Genomic DNA, 14,212 nt, shown 5'->3' with positions numbered 1-14,212 from the left:
GTTCTTCACAGTCAGCGTTTTGTATATTACTGTCCATTAAGTAGGTTTTAAGATCATCACAGCACACACCAGGAGAAAGTCTTGAAACAAATATCCATTTCTTCCTCTTGACGACTTTGAGGTTAGAAGAACCGCTCATTCCCTTGGTTCCGATGATAGGTTTATCTTGCTGAGACTGACCTCGTAACTTTCAGCCACCAATTAACGCATGTAAAACAGCTAAAAACATCATAGTGTGGTGAAAAGTTATTAAATTTGTTGATGCAGCATGCAATATTACCGATTATTTTTCCACAAAACCAGCTGACAGGGCATGTATTGGCCATTGAGGTGATATTAGTGAGGTCGGGGAGTGCGTTGAAAAATGGGAGCGGGAGGGGCGGCGGCAAACTTTGTTGCCTAGAGGCGGCAGATACTTAAATACGTCTCTTCATAAATATGCACAATGTTTCATGTTGATATTGTTCTAGTTTTTGTTAATGAACCTAATTATATATTCAAGATAGGATAATCTAAAGGTTCAAGGGATTCTTTAGGATGGTCGAGATAGATGATCTTCTTTACCAGGGCCCCATCAGGCATACCTAACTACCCAGAAGAGAAGAGGAGGGTCACGGATTAAGAAACCCAAGAGTGGACAACATAAATGTGATTCTAATAGTGTTTGTGTTTCTTTGTTCTTTTATATTGCTTTTCCTATTTCCTTCAAATAATTGTTCATTTCCTTGTAAATATGATCATTTCCAGATTTCAGGGCTTCTTGTAGGTTGTTTCTATACTTCCTATAGTTTCTTCAAGATGTTTATCTCTGAAATAATTATTATAATTTGGGCAGTCCCAAGTTTTGAGTTTCGTAAAGTAAAGACCATCGTCGCCGTCCGTCCATACGACCATCGACCGTCTCGCCGCAGTAAAATTGCTTGCCTTTTTTTGGAACTCTAGGAACATAATCTTAGGTCTGTGGCAAAGTTACTTCTTGCTCATTCTACTCATAAGATACTGAATAACTGTAACAGTTACAACAAGAAGCATTCCGTTTCCTTAAAGCTGGGTTTTCCTCATATATATCTATGGTTTGCCTAGGTGCGGAAGCGGAGCGCGGAGAGAGGAACGTGGAGAGCGGACTCCTCTTGTCTTAGGTAATTTAATGTTACTGTTTTCCTATAAGTGGAGCGGAATGCCATGTTAATCACTTTTCCGCTCTCCGCGCTCCCCTTCCGCGTCGAGGAAAACCCGGCTTAAGTAATTTATTTATTTTAAATCATACTACACATAAACACGTACCTATTCATCCGTATTGATAGGCTGGAAAGTTGCCCTTTACCGTGCCTAAACACGGAAAAGTAACGTTATGTACTTTTACCGTGCACTGCACCACGGCCGTCTTTAACTCTTACGGTCACCTTTAAAACACGTACCTATTCATCCGTATTGATAGGCTGGAAAGTTGCCCTTTACCGTGCCTAAACACGGAAAAGTAACGTTATGTACTTTTACCGTGCATTGCACCACGGCCGCCTTTAACTCTTACGGTCGCCTTTAAAATCCAGGACGCGGCCTTGTAGAATAGACAACGTCACAAGTAGGGTTGTTTTAGTGTCAGACGTCCAACAACATAACATGACAGACAGAAGGCATCAGATCATTTATCCGCACATTATTGATTTCAATTAAATCTATGAACATAAACTTATTAATATTGAAAATAAAACATACAGAATTAAAAACCAAAACAATATAAATTGAAAATCTATATCTGTACAACTTAATGCGGAGTCAATATTTTCATAGTCCAGTAACCGGCAGTAACCAAGCTTTTGTAATAGCTATTTACCTTACAAGTATAGTAAGAGCGTTTTTACATCACGCAGGTGAATGTTGTGCAACGAGCGGAAGCGAGTTGCATAATTTACCGAACTGATGTAAACACGCTATTGCGTAACGCGTAACGTACAAGATTTTACCTGACCCGACAATATACAGGAGGTTACGAACAATATTTTTCACTATCCATTTCACTCATCTTCTAACAGTAACGGTAACGTTCATTTACAAACACAAGCTAGGTTAGGAAAATTCTTCAAAACATTTTTTTCATCGGTATTTATATTACAATCTGTTCAAACTTCAAATATGAGAACAATAAGTAAAACCATAGACTAACCAACACAAGGGTTTATGTACCAACTAAGGGAGTATGTTTTATCTATGGTAAAACATATATCAAACAATGTCAGGAAGCAAGCACCTGTTCTTCAACAAGTCTTTCCCAAAATTTTTTTTATTAGTAAACTTTTTTAATTTCATTTCATTATCAGCAAATTTGGTTAGTTCATTTAGGTTATGATAGTTTAGTTTTATAATAAAAAATTATAAAATTGAATTTGTGGCATTTATAATTTTATTTTATGAATAGAACTATTTTTGCGATTAGTAGGCCTCAACCACGGCCGCCTGTAACTCTCAGGGTGCCGTGTTTCCCCCGGACGTGTTTGAGGCGGACAGTGCGTGAGGCGGACAAAACTGGTTCGGGTGGGTAATTGAGCGGACGTCTCCCTGCATCTACCCGGCTCGCGGGGAATCCCCGTTACCGAATCGTCCGAGGAATTATCGCGTTTTGCCTCCCAGCGCCCAGTTCTTTCAAACACACCTAAACTACCGAAGCAATAAAGCTCTGATTTTGTAGGTTAATAGCTAAGAGACTATGTTTTATCTATAATTTCTAATAACCCAATTACAAGTACCTAACACGTAGGCCTAGTCACCTCTGGTTACTCCCCGTGGACGTCCAAATTTTTAATGTTAACATTTTAGAAGGGTTAGACAAATCTTTAAACTCTAAAATGCTGTGGAATCTTCAATTTAAATTTAAGACGTGAATAGGTCTATGTGTTAATTTAGGATTTGTTGATTTATATGTTCAGGGTTTGGCGTTACCGTACTCATCTAAAATGTCGACACGTTTAACACGTGCCGCGGTCATTGCCACAGACCGAAGTATACATTTGCATCTTACACATAGACCGGCTGTCACTTGGATAACAGTACACACAGACCACGGGCAAAACCCTGTAAAACAGTGATCATTTACATTGTAATACGCTACAATTGTGTTTGTGAATAATTTATTCTTGGCTGTTTCTTTGTTTGTACTTTTTATAACCTTACACCTAAACCTTTTTATACAGAAATTGAGATACACGCGTTTTGGCTTTCCTATCGTAATACTCGTTCCATACGATGAAACTAACCGAAACATTTATGATTCTAAGCAGTGTACAGACAAAACTCTAATTTTAGCGAATTTCCTATATAGGGACTAAGCAAAAATTCACCGTAGGTCTCATGGTAAGACACATGTAACACATGGTAAGACTAGACCCGGAACCGATTTACGTTATCGTTTTGAGGATAACTAGAGCAAAAATGATCCGATTTTGATGACATTTTGGCACAAACGTGTAAACCTACGTTTATTCGAACGAGTTTGCTAACCAGTTTTATGGGGTGAAAATTGATTTTTCCTATTTTTGACCCCAAAACACAATTTTTTTTAAATTTCTCTCCAAACCATATTGTAGAGCTTAAAAAATAAATAATTTTGTACTCGTATATTGAAGAGTTGTTGTATGCCCAACGGTTTGGAGATAATTTTAAAAATTGTAAATTTAACATTCCCATGTTATTCTTATGGAGGATAAATAAACTGTTGTAGTTTGATTGTTTATGGATATATTTTAATCAAATTTGGCAATTTCGTTTATTTCATACTAAGCTATCAACATAGTTATCAACATTTCAATAAAAATCACACCTCAATATCTTTCCCGTAGCAGCAAACCTAAGTACTCACTAAATTTAATGATATTTAGAAATAGGAAATAAATCTGACAATTTTGTGGGAATATTTTAGTAAAAATCGAACGAACCGGGTAAATGGAAATTCGCTTAGACTGCAGGCTTGCTGCGGCGGGGGTATTATTTACATAGATTTTTTGTTCTTGTGTCACTGAATAGTATTCACAGCATTTGTCAGCAACATCAATTTCTGTGTTTTCAAAATATACTGAACTAATAAGTAAACAATTGAAACATAATTCAAAGATTTGAATATAGTCGAGTAAATCCGTAAGACAACCCTAAGAAAATTGCTTTAAATTGTTTAATTGGTTATTTTGACTAAGAATTGTGTGCATTTACCATTTACTAGGGAAACGGTATAAAGAAATCGGAGTCTCGGAAGTCCAAAATTAAAGATGGCGTACACGATTTTGGCAAATACTTGTATACTATTCATTCAAAAATTTGTTTTTTATTTATGAGTAATTTTGCTTGAAACAATCATTGTTGGGGAGAGTGTATCTAATTCATCTGTTGTGTGTCTTTATATTTATGTTTTTAGAAGATAGTTACGTTTCTAAATTTCAAATATTGTCAAACATCTAGAGTTGTTTACGATCGCATAAACCACTCATTCGTTCTGCTAGGGCAAGTCGGCTTCTTAACAAAGCAGTTGAGACCGTCCTTCTGCGTAAAGAACTAATACGGTCACATAAACTCCCTTTCTATTTGTCTTTAGAATTGCTATCTAGGACCGTGGGTTAAGGGTGTTCTGTGGTCAATATGATTAGTAGGGTCTAGCCTAGAGATTGTCGTGTTCGGCCGAATAACATTGCTTTCTTTCAGCTTCATAATATTCTTAAATTCACATTTAGTTTACAACCAAATCAGTTTCGATATAGAAATTCATTTATTGTAGTTTCACTATACAGTCCACTGATACAATTTGTTCATATTTACATCAATAAAATCATAGTTCAGTTAAAAGTGTTAGTTTTTATTATTACCAAAATATTGGCGCATCACGCGTGCCGCAGCAATTATTAATAGGTGTGAAAATAAAGAACATAAGCTAAAGTTCAACATACCTATTTTATTTACTTAAATAAATATCACTAGTGGCTTGTAAGGACATAAGTCCCTAAAAAGCTGAATAATTGACAAATTATTTTAATATTTAAAAAATCTCATAAATATGTTATCAATGTGTCAGAATAGATTTCCCCGTACACCATATATTTTGTGTAAAAAAAACATTTTGGTGTTTTGCCTTTGTTTGCTTTTGTTGATGTTATACGGTGTTGTGAGTCATGAAAATATATTTATTATCAATAAATAATTTGAATCACTCCATAAGTTTAACTCTGCTAAAGGCAGCAAACATATAATTCATATAATTCATTCAATTCAATTGATTCATTTATTTAGAAAAAATAAACATTACATATACTTTTTACATTAAATAATCTGAAATCAGGTCCCTATGAAGCAAAGCTTCAGTGCAGGGACCGAGTCACAAACATCTTCCACCATGCCCATAAACCATATACTTAAAATGTTCGTAATGACGAGAAACCTTGTGCAAAACTATCCATTATTTCATAAATTGCCCTTTAAGGTCGTAATTCTTTTCTAAAGGAAACTTTCCATTTACCTAATGTTAAAATTCCTCAGCTGTACTTATTTGTTTGTATTACTTTATTCTGTTTTGTTTATTTCAGCCCAACTCAACCAATCAATAATGCTATTAAACTTATGAACTCAAACGGGGCGAAGCCCGTGGGTAACAGCTAGTTATTACAAAGAATATTTAACGTTACATGTCGTTTTCTTGTAACTTTATGGAAATTCTGCTATTTTTCCTGAGTCCTTGGGGTCAAGACCTTTAATTTAAGACCCCTCCCACGTTTCTGCAACTTACCAGACGTTCACAATTTTAGGGTAAAAATTTTGTCTTACAGAATTATATATAAGGATATTTATGACGGCAACCTTATCCTAACCTACATTAATTTTGTATTTAAAATAACGACCTTATAGTCTAGTCAAGTGGGTTTTTAAAAGGGCTTGAAGTGGAAAGTTCATAGGTAATTGTTTTTTAAGGCTTACTTTATATTTTTGGAGGTTCTGAACACGAACCTGAAGTTGTCCAACAAAATGTCTTTCGGCAAATAGAAGAAAATTAAAAAATGTGTAAAAATCTTTAAATAGTCTAAAGAAACTAAATAAACAGTATCACAAATCTGACACATACTTTCTCCCATAAGCTTGTAAACAACCTTTATCATGGGTAAGTGGTGGGATGAGTAACTATAATAATTTTGTACAAAAACCCCCAAAAGTTGCAATAACTTTTGAACCGTAATTGTTACAGTAAAGGAAGTTGTATTATTTTGCATTATTAAAAAAAATTAATTGGACCTCTTAGTTTGGAAAAATATCTTTCTTTCAAGTTAGGCTAACTTATAAGGCTTCCTAGTAAAAATTATATGAGGCGCTGATACATGTATGAAAATACTTCAACATACGATTTAATTTTCAAATATTGCGCTTACTTAAAAGTTTACTTAGTTGAAAAACAAATTATAAGTTAATGGGTACATAAGAATTGCACAACGTAGGGTACTGTATTAGCAAAAAAACAATTTATGATTTCACATAAAATCGATAGGCCTATGTTGTACCCTACCTACTGAACTTTTGTCAGGAATCATTACCTGCAGCTCATTATGTAAATATCACACACAGTAAGCAAAAATAAAATGACGGAAAACTTGTATTACATTTTGTATGAAAGTCATATAATATTATCGTAAATCAGGGCACAAATTTTATCAATTTCTGTAATACTACATCAATTATAATAATAAGAATATTAAGTAATGAAAAATGTAATGAAAGTAATAAAAAAGAAGCCTGTATATTATAATCAACCACAAGACCAAAGCTACCTTAGTAAAACAGTATCCATCCACAAATCTATTCTATATACAGGGTGTTCATTTGAAAACTTTCCATATCTGTTGTGTGCAAAGGTAAGGCTTTTAACACTTGTTCGTTCTCATTTCCCCCTAATTTGGACATGCCAAATCCAATAAAATTATTTTCAATTTTGAAAAATGCCCCAAAAGGGCCCAATTTGGGGGGTAGGGGTGCTTTTTGAGAAATTTTCAAATGTAAACATGGGTTGTGTGATACATCAATTTAAAGGTCTAATCACCCCGATCATTTTGGTGCAAAAAAAGTTTAATTATCTTTAACCGTATTTACAGGGTGGGTCAAAACGTTTTAAAAAAGGACTTTGAAGTTAAGTACCGTATTACCCTAAATACTGAACGGAACAGCGCCAAATTTCTTTCCAAGCTTATTCTTGAGCTACTCTTTAAGATAACTTGTAGTAAGGGCATTTTCCATGTTATTTTCTAATAAAAAAAAATCTCAAATTTTAAGAATAAAAGAAAGCTGAAAACTCAAAATTCTTAAATAGCAAGGTATGACAAATTTCATACCACGTGAAAGGTCCTTTTTTAACAAACATTTTACGTATTTAAGTTTTCTTTCTATCTCTTACCGTTTAAAAATTGCAGTGGAAAAACATAATTTTCTATGGTAAAATTATAACTAGTTTTCTAATAAAACACATTGCACTTTGTACAACGATGTAGTAGGATTCATAACAAATTGATCGACTACTTTAACGTGTGTCAGAATTCATCTTGGACTCTTCATCCTGTTCTTTTCTCATTGGTAACTGAGCCAGTTTCAGAAAACTTCCTAACTAAATCATTTACAGCCATATGACTCAAGGTTATACCTGGATATCTATTGTTAAACACTTTGCAGTTATCCTGGAACACTTTTGTTATGACCAATAAGTAAAAATAAAGTCTATTTTTTTAAGTTTACACCATATTTGATTAGGTACTACAGAAAATGGTACTTTTGAAATTAGTACTACCATTGACTAGTCAATGGTACAACAGAAAGCGGCCCACGCTTGGGTTTTTCTCATCAGCTATAAAACTTGTTTTTCACAAAGTAAAACGTAATGACTTGTTTGCCTATCTGCCTAAAAATAATTATGAATTGTTTCCTTCAGTTATTGCACCATTTAATGTGTCTAGAGACGAATTTTGGCTGTTTTATTAGAAAACTAGTTACAATTTTACCATAGAAAATTATGTTTCTCTACTGCAATTTTTAAACGGTAAGAGATAGAAAGAAAACTTAAATACGTAAAATGTTTGTTAAAAAAGGACCTTTCACGTGGTATGAAATTTGTCATACCTTGCTATTTAAGAATTTTGAGTTTTCAGCTTTCTTTTATTCTTAAAATTTGAGATTTTTTTTTTGATTAGAAAATAACATGGAAAATGCCCTTACTACAAGTTATCTTAAAGAGTAGCTCAAGAATAAGCTTGGAAAGAAATTTGGCGCTGTTCCGTTCAGTATTTAGGGTAATACGGTACTTAACTTCAAAGTCCTTTTTTAAAACGTTTTGACCCACCCTGTAAATACAGTTAAAGATAATTAATCTTTTTTTGCACCAAAATGATCGGGGTGATTAGACCTTTAAATTGATGTATCACACAACCCATGTTTACATTTGAAAATTTCTCAAAAAGCACCCCTACCCCCCAAATTGGGCCCTTTTTGGGGCATTTTTCAAAATTGAAAATAATTTTATTGGATTTGGCATGTCCAAATTAGGGGGAATTGAGAACAAACAAGTGTTAAAAGCCTTACCTTTGCACACAACAGATATGGAAAGTTTTCAAATGAACACCCTGTATATAACTAGCTGTAACCCGCGGGCTTTGCCCCGTTTAACTTAATTATATTTGCCTGTTTTTGTGCATGGTGTGATTTAAGCTAAGTCAACCCAGTTTACTAACTGGGACTGTTAGCCTAACTGATTGTTGCCAGATGATTATTATATGACTTGTCTGATTGCATGTAACTGCATGTTTAAAAGACCAAATAAAATTCTCATTCTCATTCTCATTCTCATTCTCATTCTCATTCTCATTCTCATTCTCATTCTCATTCTCATTCTCACTTCTTAATTTTCAAGATGATCTCGTTCGCATGGCTCAATCACGTCCTGGTTGAAGTTCGTTCGCTACACTCACTCACCTTTAGGTTGGAGCTCGTTCGCTACGCTAACTCGCCTCCAGGTTGAAGTTCGTTCGCTACGCTCACTCACCTTTTGCTTGTAAATTAGCTGTTGTCCTAAATGTAAAAGAAATAATAGTGCTGCACCCTGTTGGTAATCCTTGTAACTTAAACGCTATTGAACATCATAGAACAGAACCAACTTGTTTAATTGAAACAGCTGTTAAGATTCATTAATTCCATTTCTCATAAGGTTAACATGGGAAACTCCAGAGCCACTGGGGCGGAGCCGATTGGACGGATCGCGAAATTGATGGTGTATAAACCTATTCCATGACATTCTACGCGTATGTACCAAGTTTCGTGGCAATCGGTTCAGCGGTGTCTGAGTTTATCACTGCCAAACAAATATACAAACATCCTCTTTTATAGATTCACTTTTAAAAATCTTTGTACAACTAAATCTAGAGTTATACTGGACCGATTTTATTAATTAATGGGTCGTCGGAAAGCTTAAGTTGTGTAGATTTGCAAATAATTATGAAATGTTGTTCAAAGGTTTATTGCGGACATTTTCCATCACGAATGTAAAAAAACAATACACAACGTTTCGGTTAAATCTAAGATCGCTCATCACTGCTGGTCCGAAAATCATCGTATGAATTTTGAAGAGGCAAAAATTGTCCATAAGGAACCTCATTTTTTCAAACGTAAACTCATTGAAGCCTCATACATTAAATTAGCAGACCAACCAATCAGTCAGTCATCGGTTGAAATAAGGCCACATTGGCTACCCATTTTGAACAAGGAACTAAAGGATAGGGAACTTAATTGTTCAATAAATAGGGAAATAACGAGCTCTCCTCAAAATTCGCACGTTATGTTAACTCGTAGTAAAACTCATGATAGGAATAAACATAATTAACACCCATCTTGCGGCATCGTACATCGCTCCGCCATTTTGTTGGTTTTACTTTTCCAGTGACCGGAAGCCATTTCTGTTGTCTCCGTGTTTCCGATTGGTCAGCCATGTTGGTTCAGTCTCATTCTCATTGGTGGAGTCATTGCGTGCAGTGCTTTTAGTGTTCCATTGTGTTAGTTTTTTACGTTAAACCTTTTATGATTATAGTGTTTTGTGATTTGTTATTAATTGCATGTTGTATCATGACTTGACTGCTATACAGTGCATATTTTTTGACTACTACCCTCTGTAGTGTATTCCAACTTAGGTTGGGCGTTTGTGTATTGTTAGTTGTAATGTGTTAGTTAAGTTTTTTTCACCTGAAGACGGGATCAGATTCCAGATCCCGAAAAGTTGTGTATTGTTTTTTTACATTCGTGATGGAAAATGTCCGCAATAAACCTTTGAACAACATTAACTCACCATCACCAACAATGAACTTTAATTATGAAAGTTTGTTTTTGTTATGATTTATGGTGATAAATTAAAGAAAACGTGTTTTCCATAAGAAATACATTGAAAACGGTGTTTTTCACACTTTTTATTTGGGCGCGACTTTTAGCTGCCATTTTTGAATATTTCCAAGAAGTGCATGGTATCAATTTGTAGGAAACTTTATTCTCTTTCAGAATATTACCTTTCACTTTGGTCGATTTCCTCACCATTTAAAAGTTATTTGCAAAAAAGCTAAGCAACCTCCGAATTTATAGTAATGAGAAAATATTGAGTTTGGGATATTTTTGTTAAACTTTGTACAACTAAATCTAGACTTCCACTGGAACGATTTTGTTAATTAATCAGGGCCGCGTTAAGGGTCAGTGGCGCCCTGGGCAAACCCAAAAGCAGCGCCCCCCTTATATATATATATAAATAAAGATTCATTAATAAACTTATAGTCTGGCAGAAGCTCGAAGGACTCCAGCGGATTAGGCGACCCTTCACCCACGCACGCGCACTCACCAGCGGCTGCTCAATACCTGTCCCATCCCTCGCCCGCCCGGCAGGTGACTCACCACTGGCTTGCGGCCATAACAAATATGAAAATGAAAATTTTTTAAATTTTTTGTTTTAATTGTAATTATTTGAATTGACAATAAAGTTGTGAGTTTAACAAGCTAAAATTCGACTTGATCCCACGACTTTAAGCTTTGAAAACACTATTTTGATTTCTGGGGTATAGGTTTTTGCATAATATTTTATTAATGTGAGTTAGCTTTGATAAGTACTATCAAAGATTACATATGCTACGCAAAATATGCTTTTTGCGTAGCATATGTAATCTTTGGTACTATGTATAGCTATGTATAGTTAATGTTGTAGGTCTAATATTTCCTAATTGGCAACCAACTTACACTTTAAAAAACTTATAATAAAAAGATTCATTAAAATAAACGGTAGGTTTGTGTCCAAATTTACAAAGGGATTCTTTTACGTGACGGGGTCTAAGGTAGCATTATAGACCAATTTTCCATGAATTAAAAGGTGGTCAATGATTGTTGTGTCTGTTTTTAAAGTACTATTACAGAATAAAAACCATATTAGACTGTGGTATTAAAACTTAAGATAGTTAAAACCTTTTTACTTGCAGCGCATTGGACCGCACGGGATTACTACTTAATCTTTTTTTTTAACGTAATGTTTAAATAGAGATTTGATTAAGTTATCCCTTTTTAGAGTTAGGGTTTGCTCTCTAACCCCTAACGGTGGAGGTTGTAGCTTTGCGTTCCCAAAATGGAATATTATTTGCTTAAACTATGACTCAGCGCTGTCTTTTCTAATAACATTATCTACCCGTTATGGCCACTTCCCGCACTTTGGCTATCCTGTGAGTCACTGATGACACAGTTTAGTGAGGAAAGAAACATTTTGTGCGATTGTGATTTAGTAGCTCGTGAACGTGACCAAGTGAAACATCGCAAGTTAGGCCTATAGATTAGTTATGATAGGGTAGTTGTTCTTTAAGTGCGGGATCAGTTAGTTTTTCGTAAACAAGTGATTCTATAATGACTTCTAAAAGGGAAGTATTACATACTCAAGCTAGAACTATTGTGGCGTCTGTGATAGACTATTTTTATTTAGAGAAGAATAATTTTGGACCTCTTATTGATTTAAACAAGGTTCTTGAAAGGGTTGCCGCTGCTTGCAAAGTGCCATACAGGACTGTGCGCCGAATTAATAGTGAACTGAAAGAAGTAACGAAGGACGTCGGAAGTGAATGTGGCTCTTTAAGCCGAGTCGTAAGTGCTACAAACGACTTCGAAGATGAAGAAACACCTGTTTCAAAGAAAAGCCGGACCATCATCCGTACACCGAGGAAACCCCGTCGTAAGTCGTATAATAGCCATGTTTGTAATTTAGACGACTTTCAGAAATCAGCTATCCACCGACACATCTTATCTTATTATGAAAGAAAAGAGGTACCGACACTTAGAAAACTTATTGTCTCCTTGAAAGATGCTGATCTGTTTCATGGCAGTAGATTTTCATTAGCTAAAATACTTAAAGCGATAGGCTTTGTATACAAAAAGTTTAATAGTAGGAAATGTTTGATGGAAAAACCGTCAGTTGCACTCCTGAGATGCCAGTTTCTAAGAAAAATTCACAATATAAATCCTGAAAACATTGTGTTCTTGGATGAAACTTGGATAAATGCAAATTTAACGAAAGACAAAGGTTGGACTGACGATTCAGTCAAAGGAACCCTGAGTACCCCTTTGGGAAAGGGTAAACGTTTGATTATTTGCCATGCGGGGGGACAGAAGGGATGGATAAATGATCCACCTCTTATTTTTGAATCCAAAAAGACGGGCGACTACCATGAAGACATGAATGGCGACGTTTTTGAGGGATGGTTCTTTGAGGTTTTGCTACCAGCAATCCCCCCTGGAAGTGTGATTGTGATGGACAACGCGCCGTACCACTCAAGGGTAAAAGACAAAGCGCCAACCACAAGCAGCAACAAAGCAGAGATGGTGAAATGGCTGCAAGATAAACAAATACCGTTTAGTCCCGACTTGAGAAAATGGGAAATCTATGAAGTTGTAAAGCTACATAAACCACCCCAGCCAAAATATGCAATCGATGCAAGGGCGGCCGAATTAGGATACTCGGTGATTCGACTTCCGCCATACCACTGCCACTACAACCCCATAGAGATGGTATGGGGGTATCTCAAAGGGTACGTAAAAGAAAGAAACAAGACTTTTAAGTTGGGTGACATCCAGAAGCTGTTCATGGAATCAATCAGCACCGTAACGCCAGAACAGTGGAAGAAGTACGTGGACCACGCCAAGAAATCTATCGACGCCGACTGGACAAGTGAGGGGCTGAATGACTCTAGCATCCAGGACTTTATCATCAACTTGTGTCCAGATGACTCCGACGATGGATCAAGTGACAATGATGACGAGTCTGATGAAGATCTGGATATTTTTCCTTTAGACTAGACACCTGGTGTGGTAGTGATGCGAGGTATGTGTCTGTGATACATAAAAAAAACTATTTAATCTAATACAGTAGCGTAAAATTGTGTTCCATCTGTGATTTTATTATATTGACTTGCTATTTACTAGGATATTAGTATTTTCGGATATTTTTATTTTTACTTTAAATATGTTGTCGGGCTTGTATTTTTTTTATTTAAATATGTTTACTGTGGGGCATATTTTTTTACTTTAAATGTTTGCTGGAAGGCTTGTATTTTTTTATAGATTTACTGTCAACTTATACGTTTTACCTTAAATATTTTTACTGTCGGGCTTATATTTTTACCTTAAATATGTTTACTGTCGGGCATGTATTTTTTACTTTAAATATATTTACTGTCGGGCTTGTATTTTTTTCTTATTTATTTATGATGTTTAGGCCTATTTAGTTTTTCAATCAGTTATAAATAGGCCCTATACTGTTTCTTTAAAGAATACATTACAAATTGAAAAATAAAAGTTATTAACGTAAATCCTGTTTATTTATTCATACAATGTTGCGCTGTAACCTGGTATTAAATTATTTTATTTATAGTTTTATTAATTAAACATTAGTATGATATTATATTACATTATCTCCCGTTTATTAAGATTTGATATTTTATCGTTTTGTTTGATATTTACCGTTTATGTAGTTTAATTAGGCCCGTTATGCCAAACTGGGTTTCACTTTGTTATTATTATTATTATTAGTTTCAATATCATTTTTAAGTGTGTGTGCCAGTTATTTATAAATTGATATTTTCTACCGTTTTATTTGTATGTCATATTTTGAGGCTAATAGTACGTTTTTATCATATCTTAAAGTTTT

The 14,212-nt window shown here is 34.9% G+C and overlaps 1 protein-coding gene across 1 annotated transcript; it reads left to right on the top strand.

The window, feature by feature from the left end:
• Positions 1–11,919: 11,919 nt before the first annotated feature.
• LOC128995039 (uncharacterized) lies at positions 11,920–13,362 on the top strand. Its single transcript, XM_054419914.1, has one exon. It carries the CDS (start codon positions 11,920–11,922, stop codon positions 13,360–13,362), a length of 1,443 nt encoding a protein of 480 aa, XP_054275889.1.
• The last annotated feature ends 850 nt before the right edge of the window (positions 13,363–14,212 follow it).

This window comes from Macrosteles quadrilineatus, unplaced genomic scaffold (assembly GCF_028750875.1).
Source record: "Macrosteles quadrilineatus isolate MER2022 unplaced genomic scaffold, UCM_ALF_1.0 Scaffold_1__1_contigs__length_201487025, whole genome shotgun sequence".
Classification (NCBI taxonomy): Eukaryota; Metazoa; Arthropoda; class Insecta; order Hemiptera; family Cicadellidae; genus Macrosteles; species Macrosteles quadrilineatus.
This window is presented reverse-complemented; position numbering and strand designations above follow the sequence as displayed.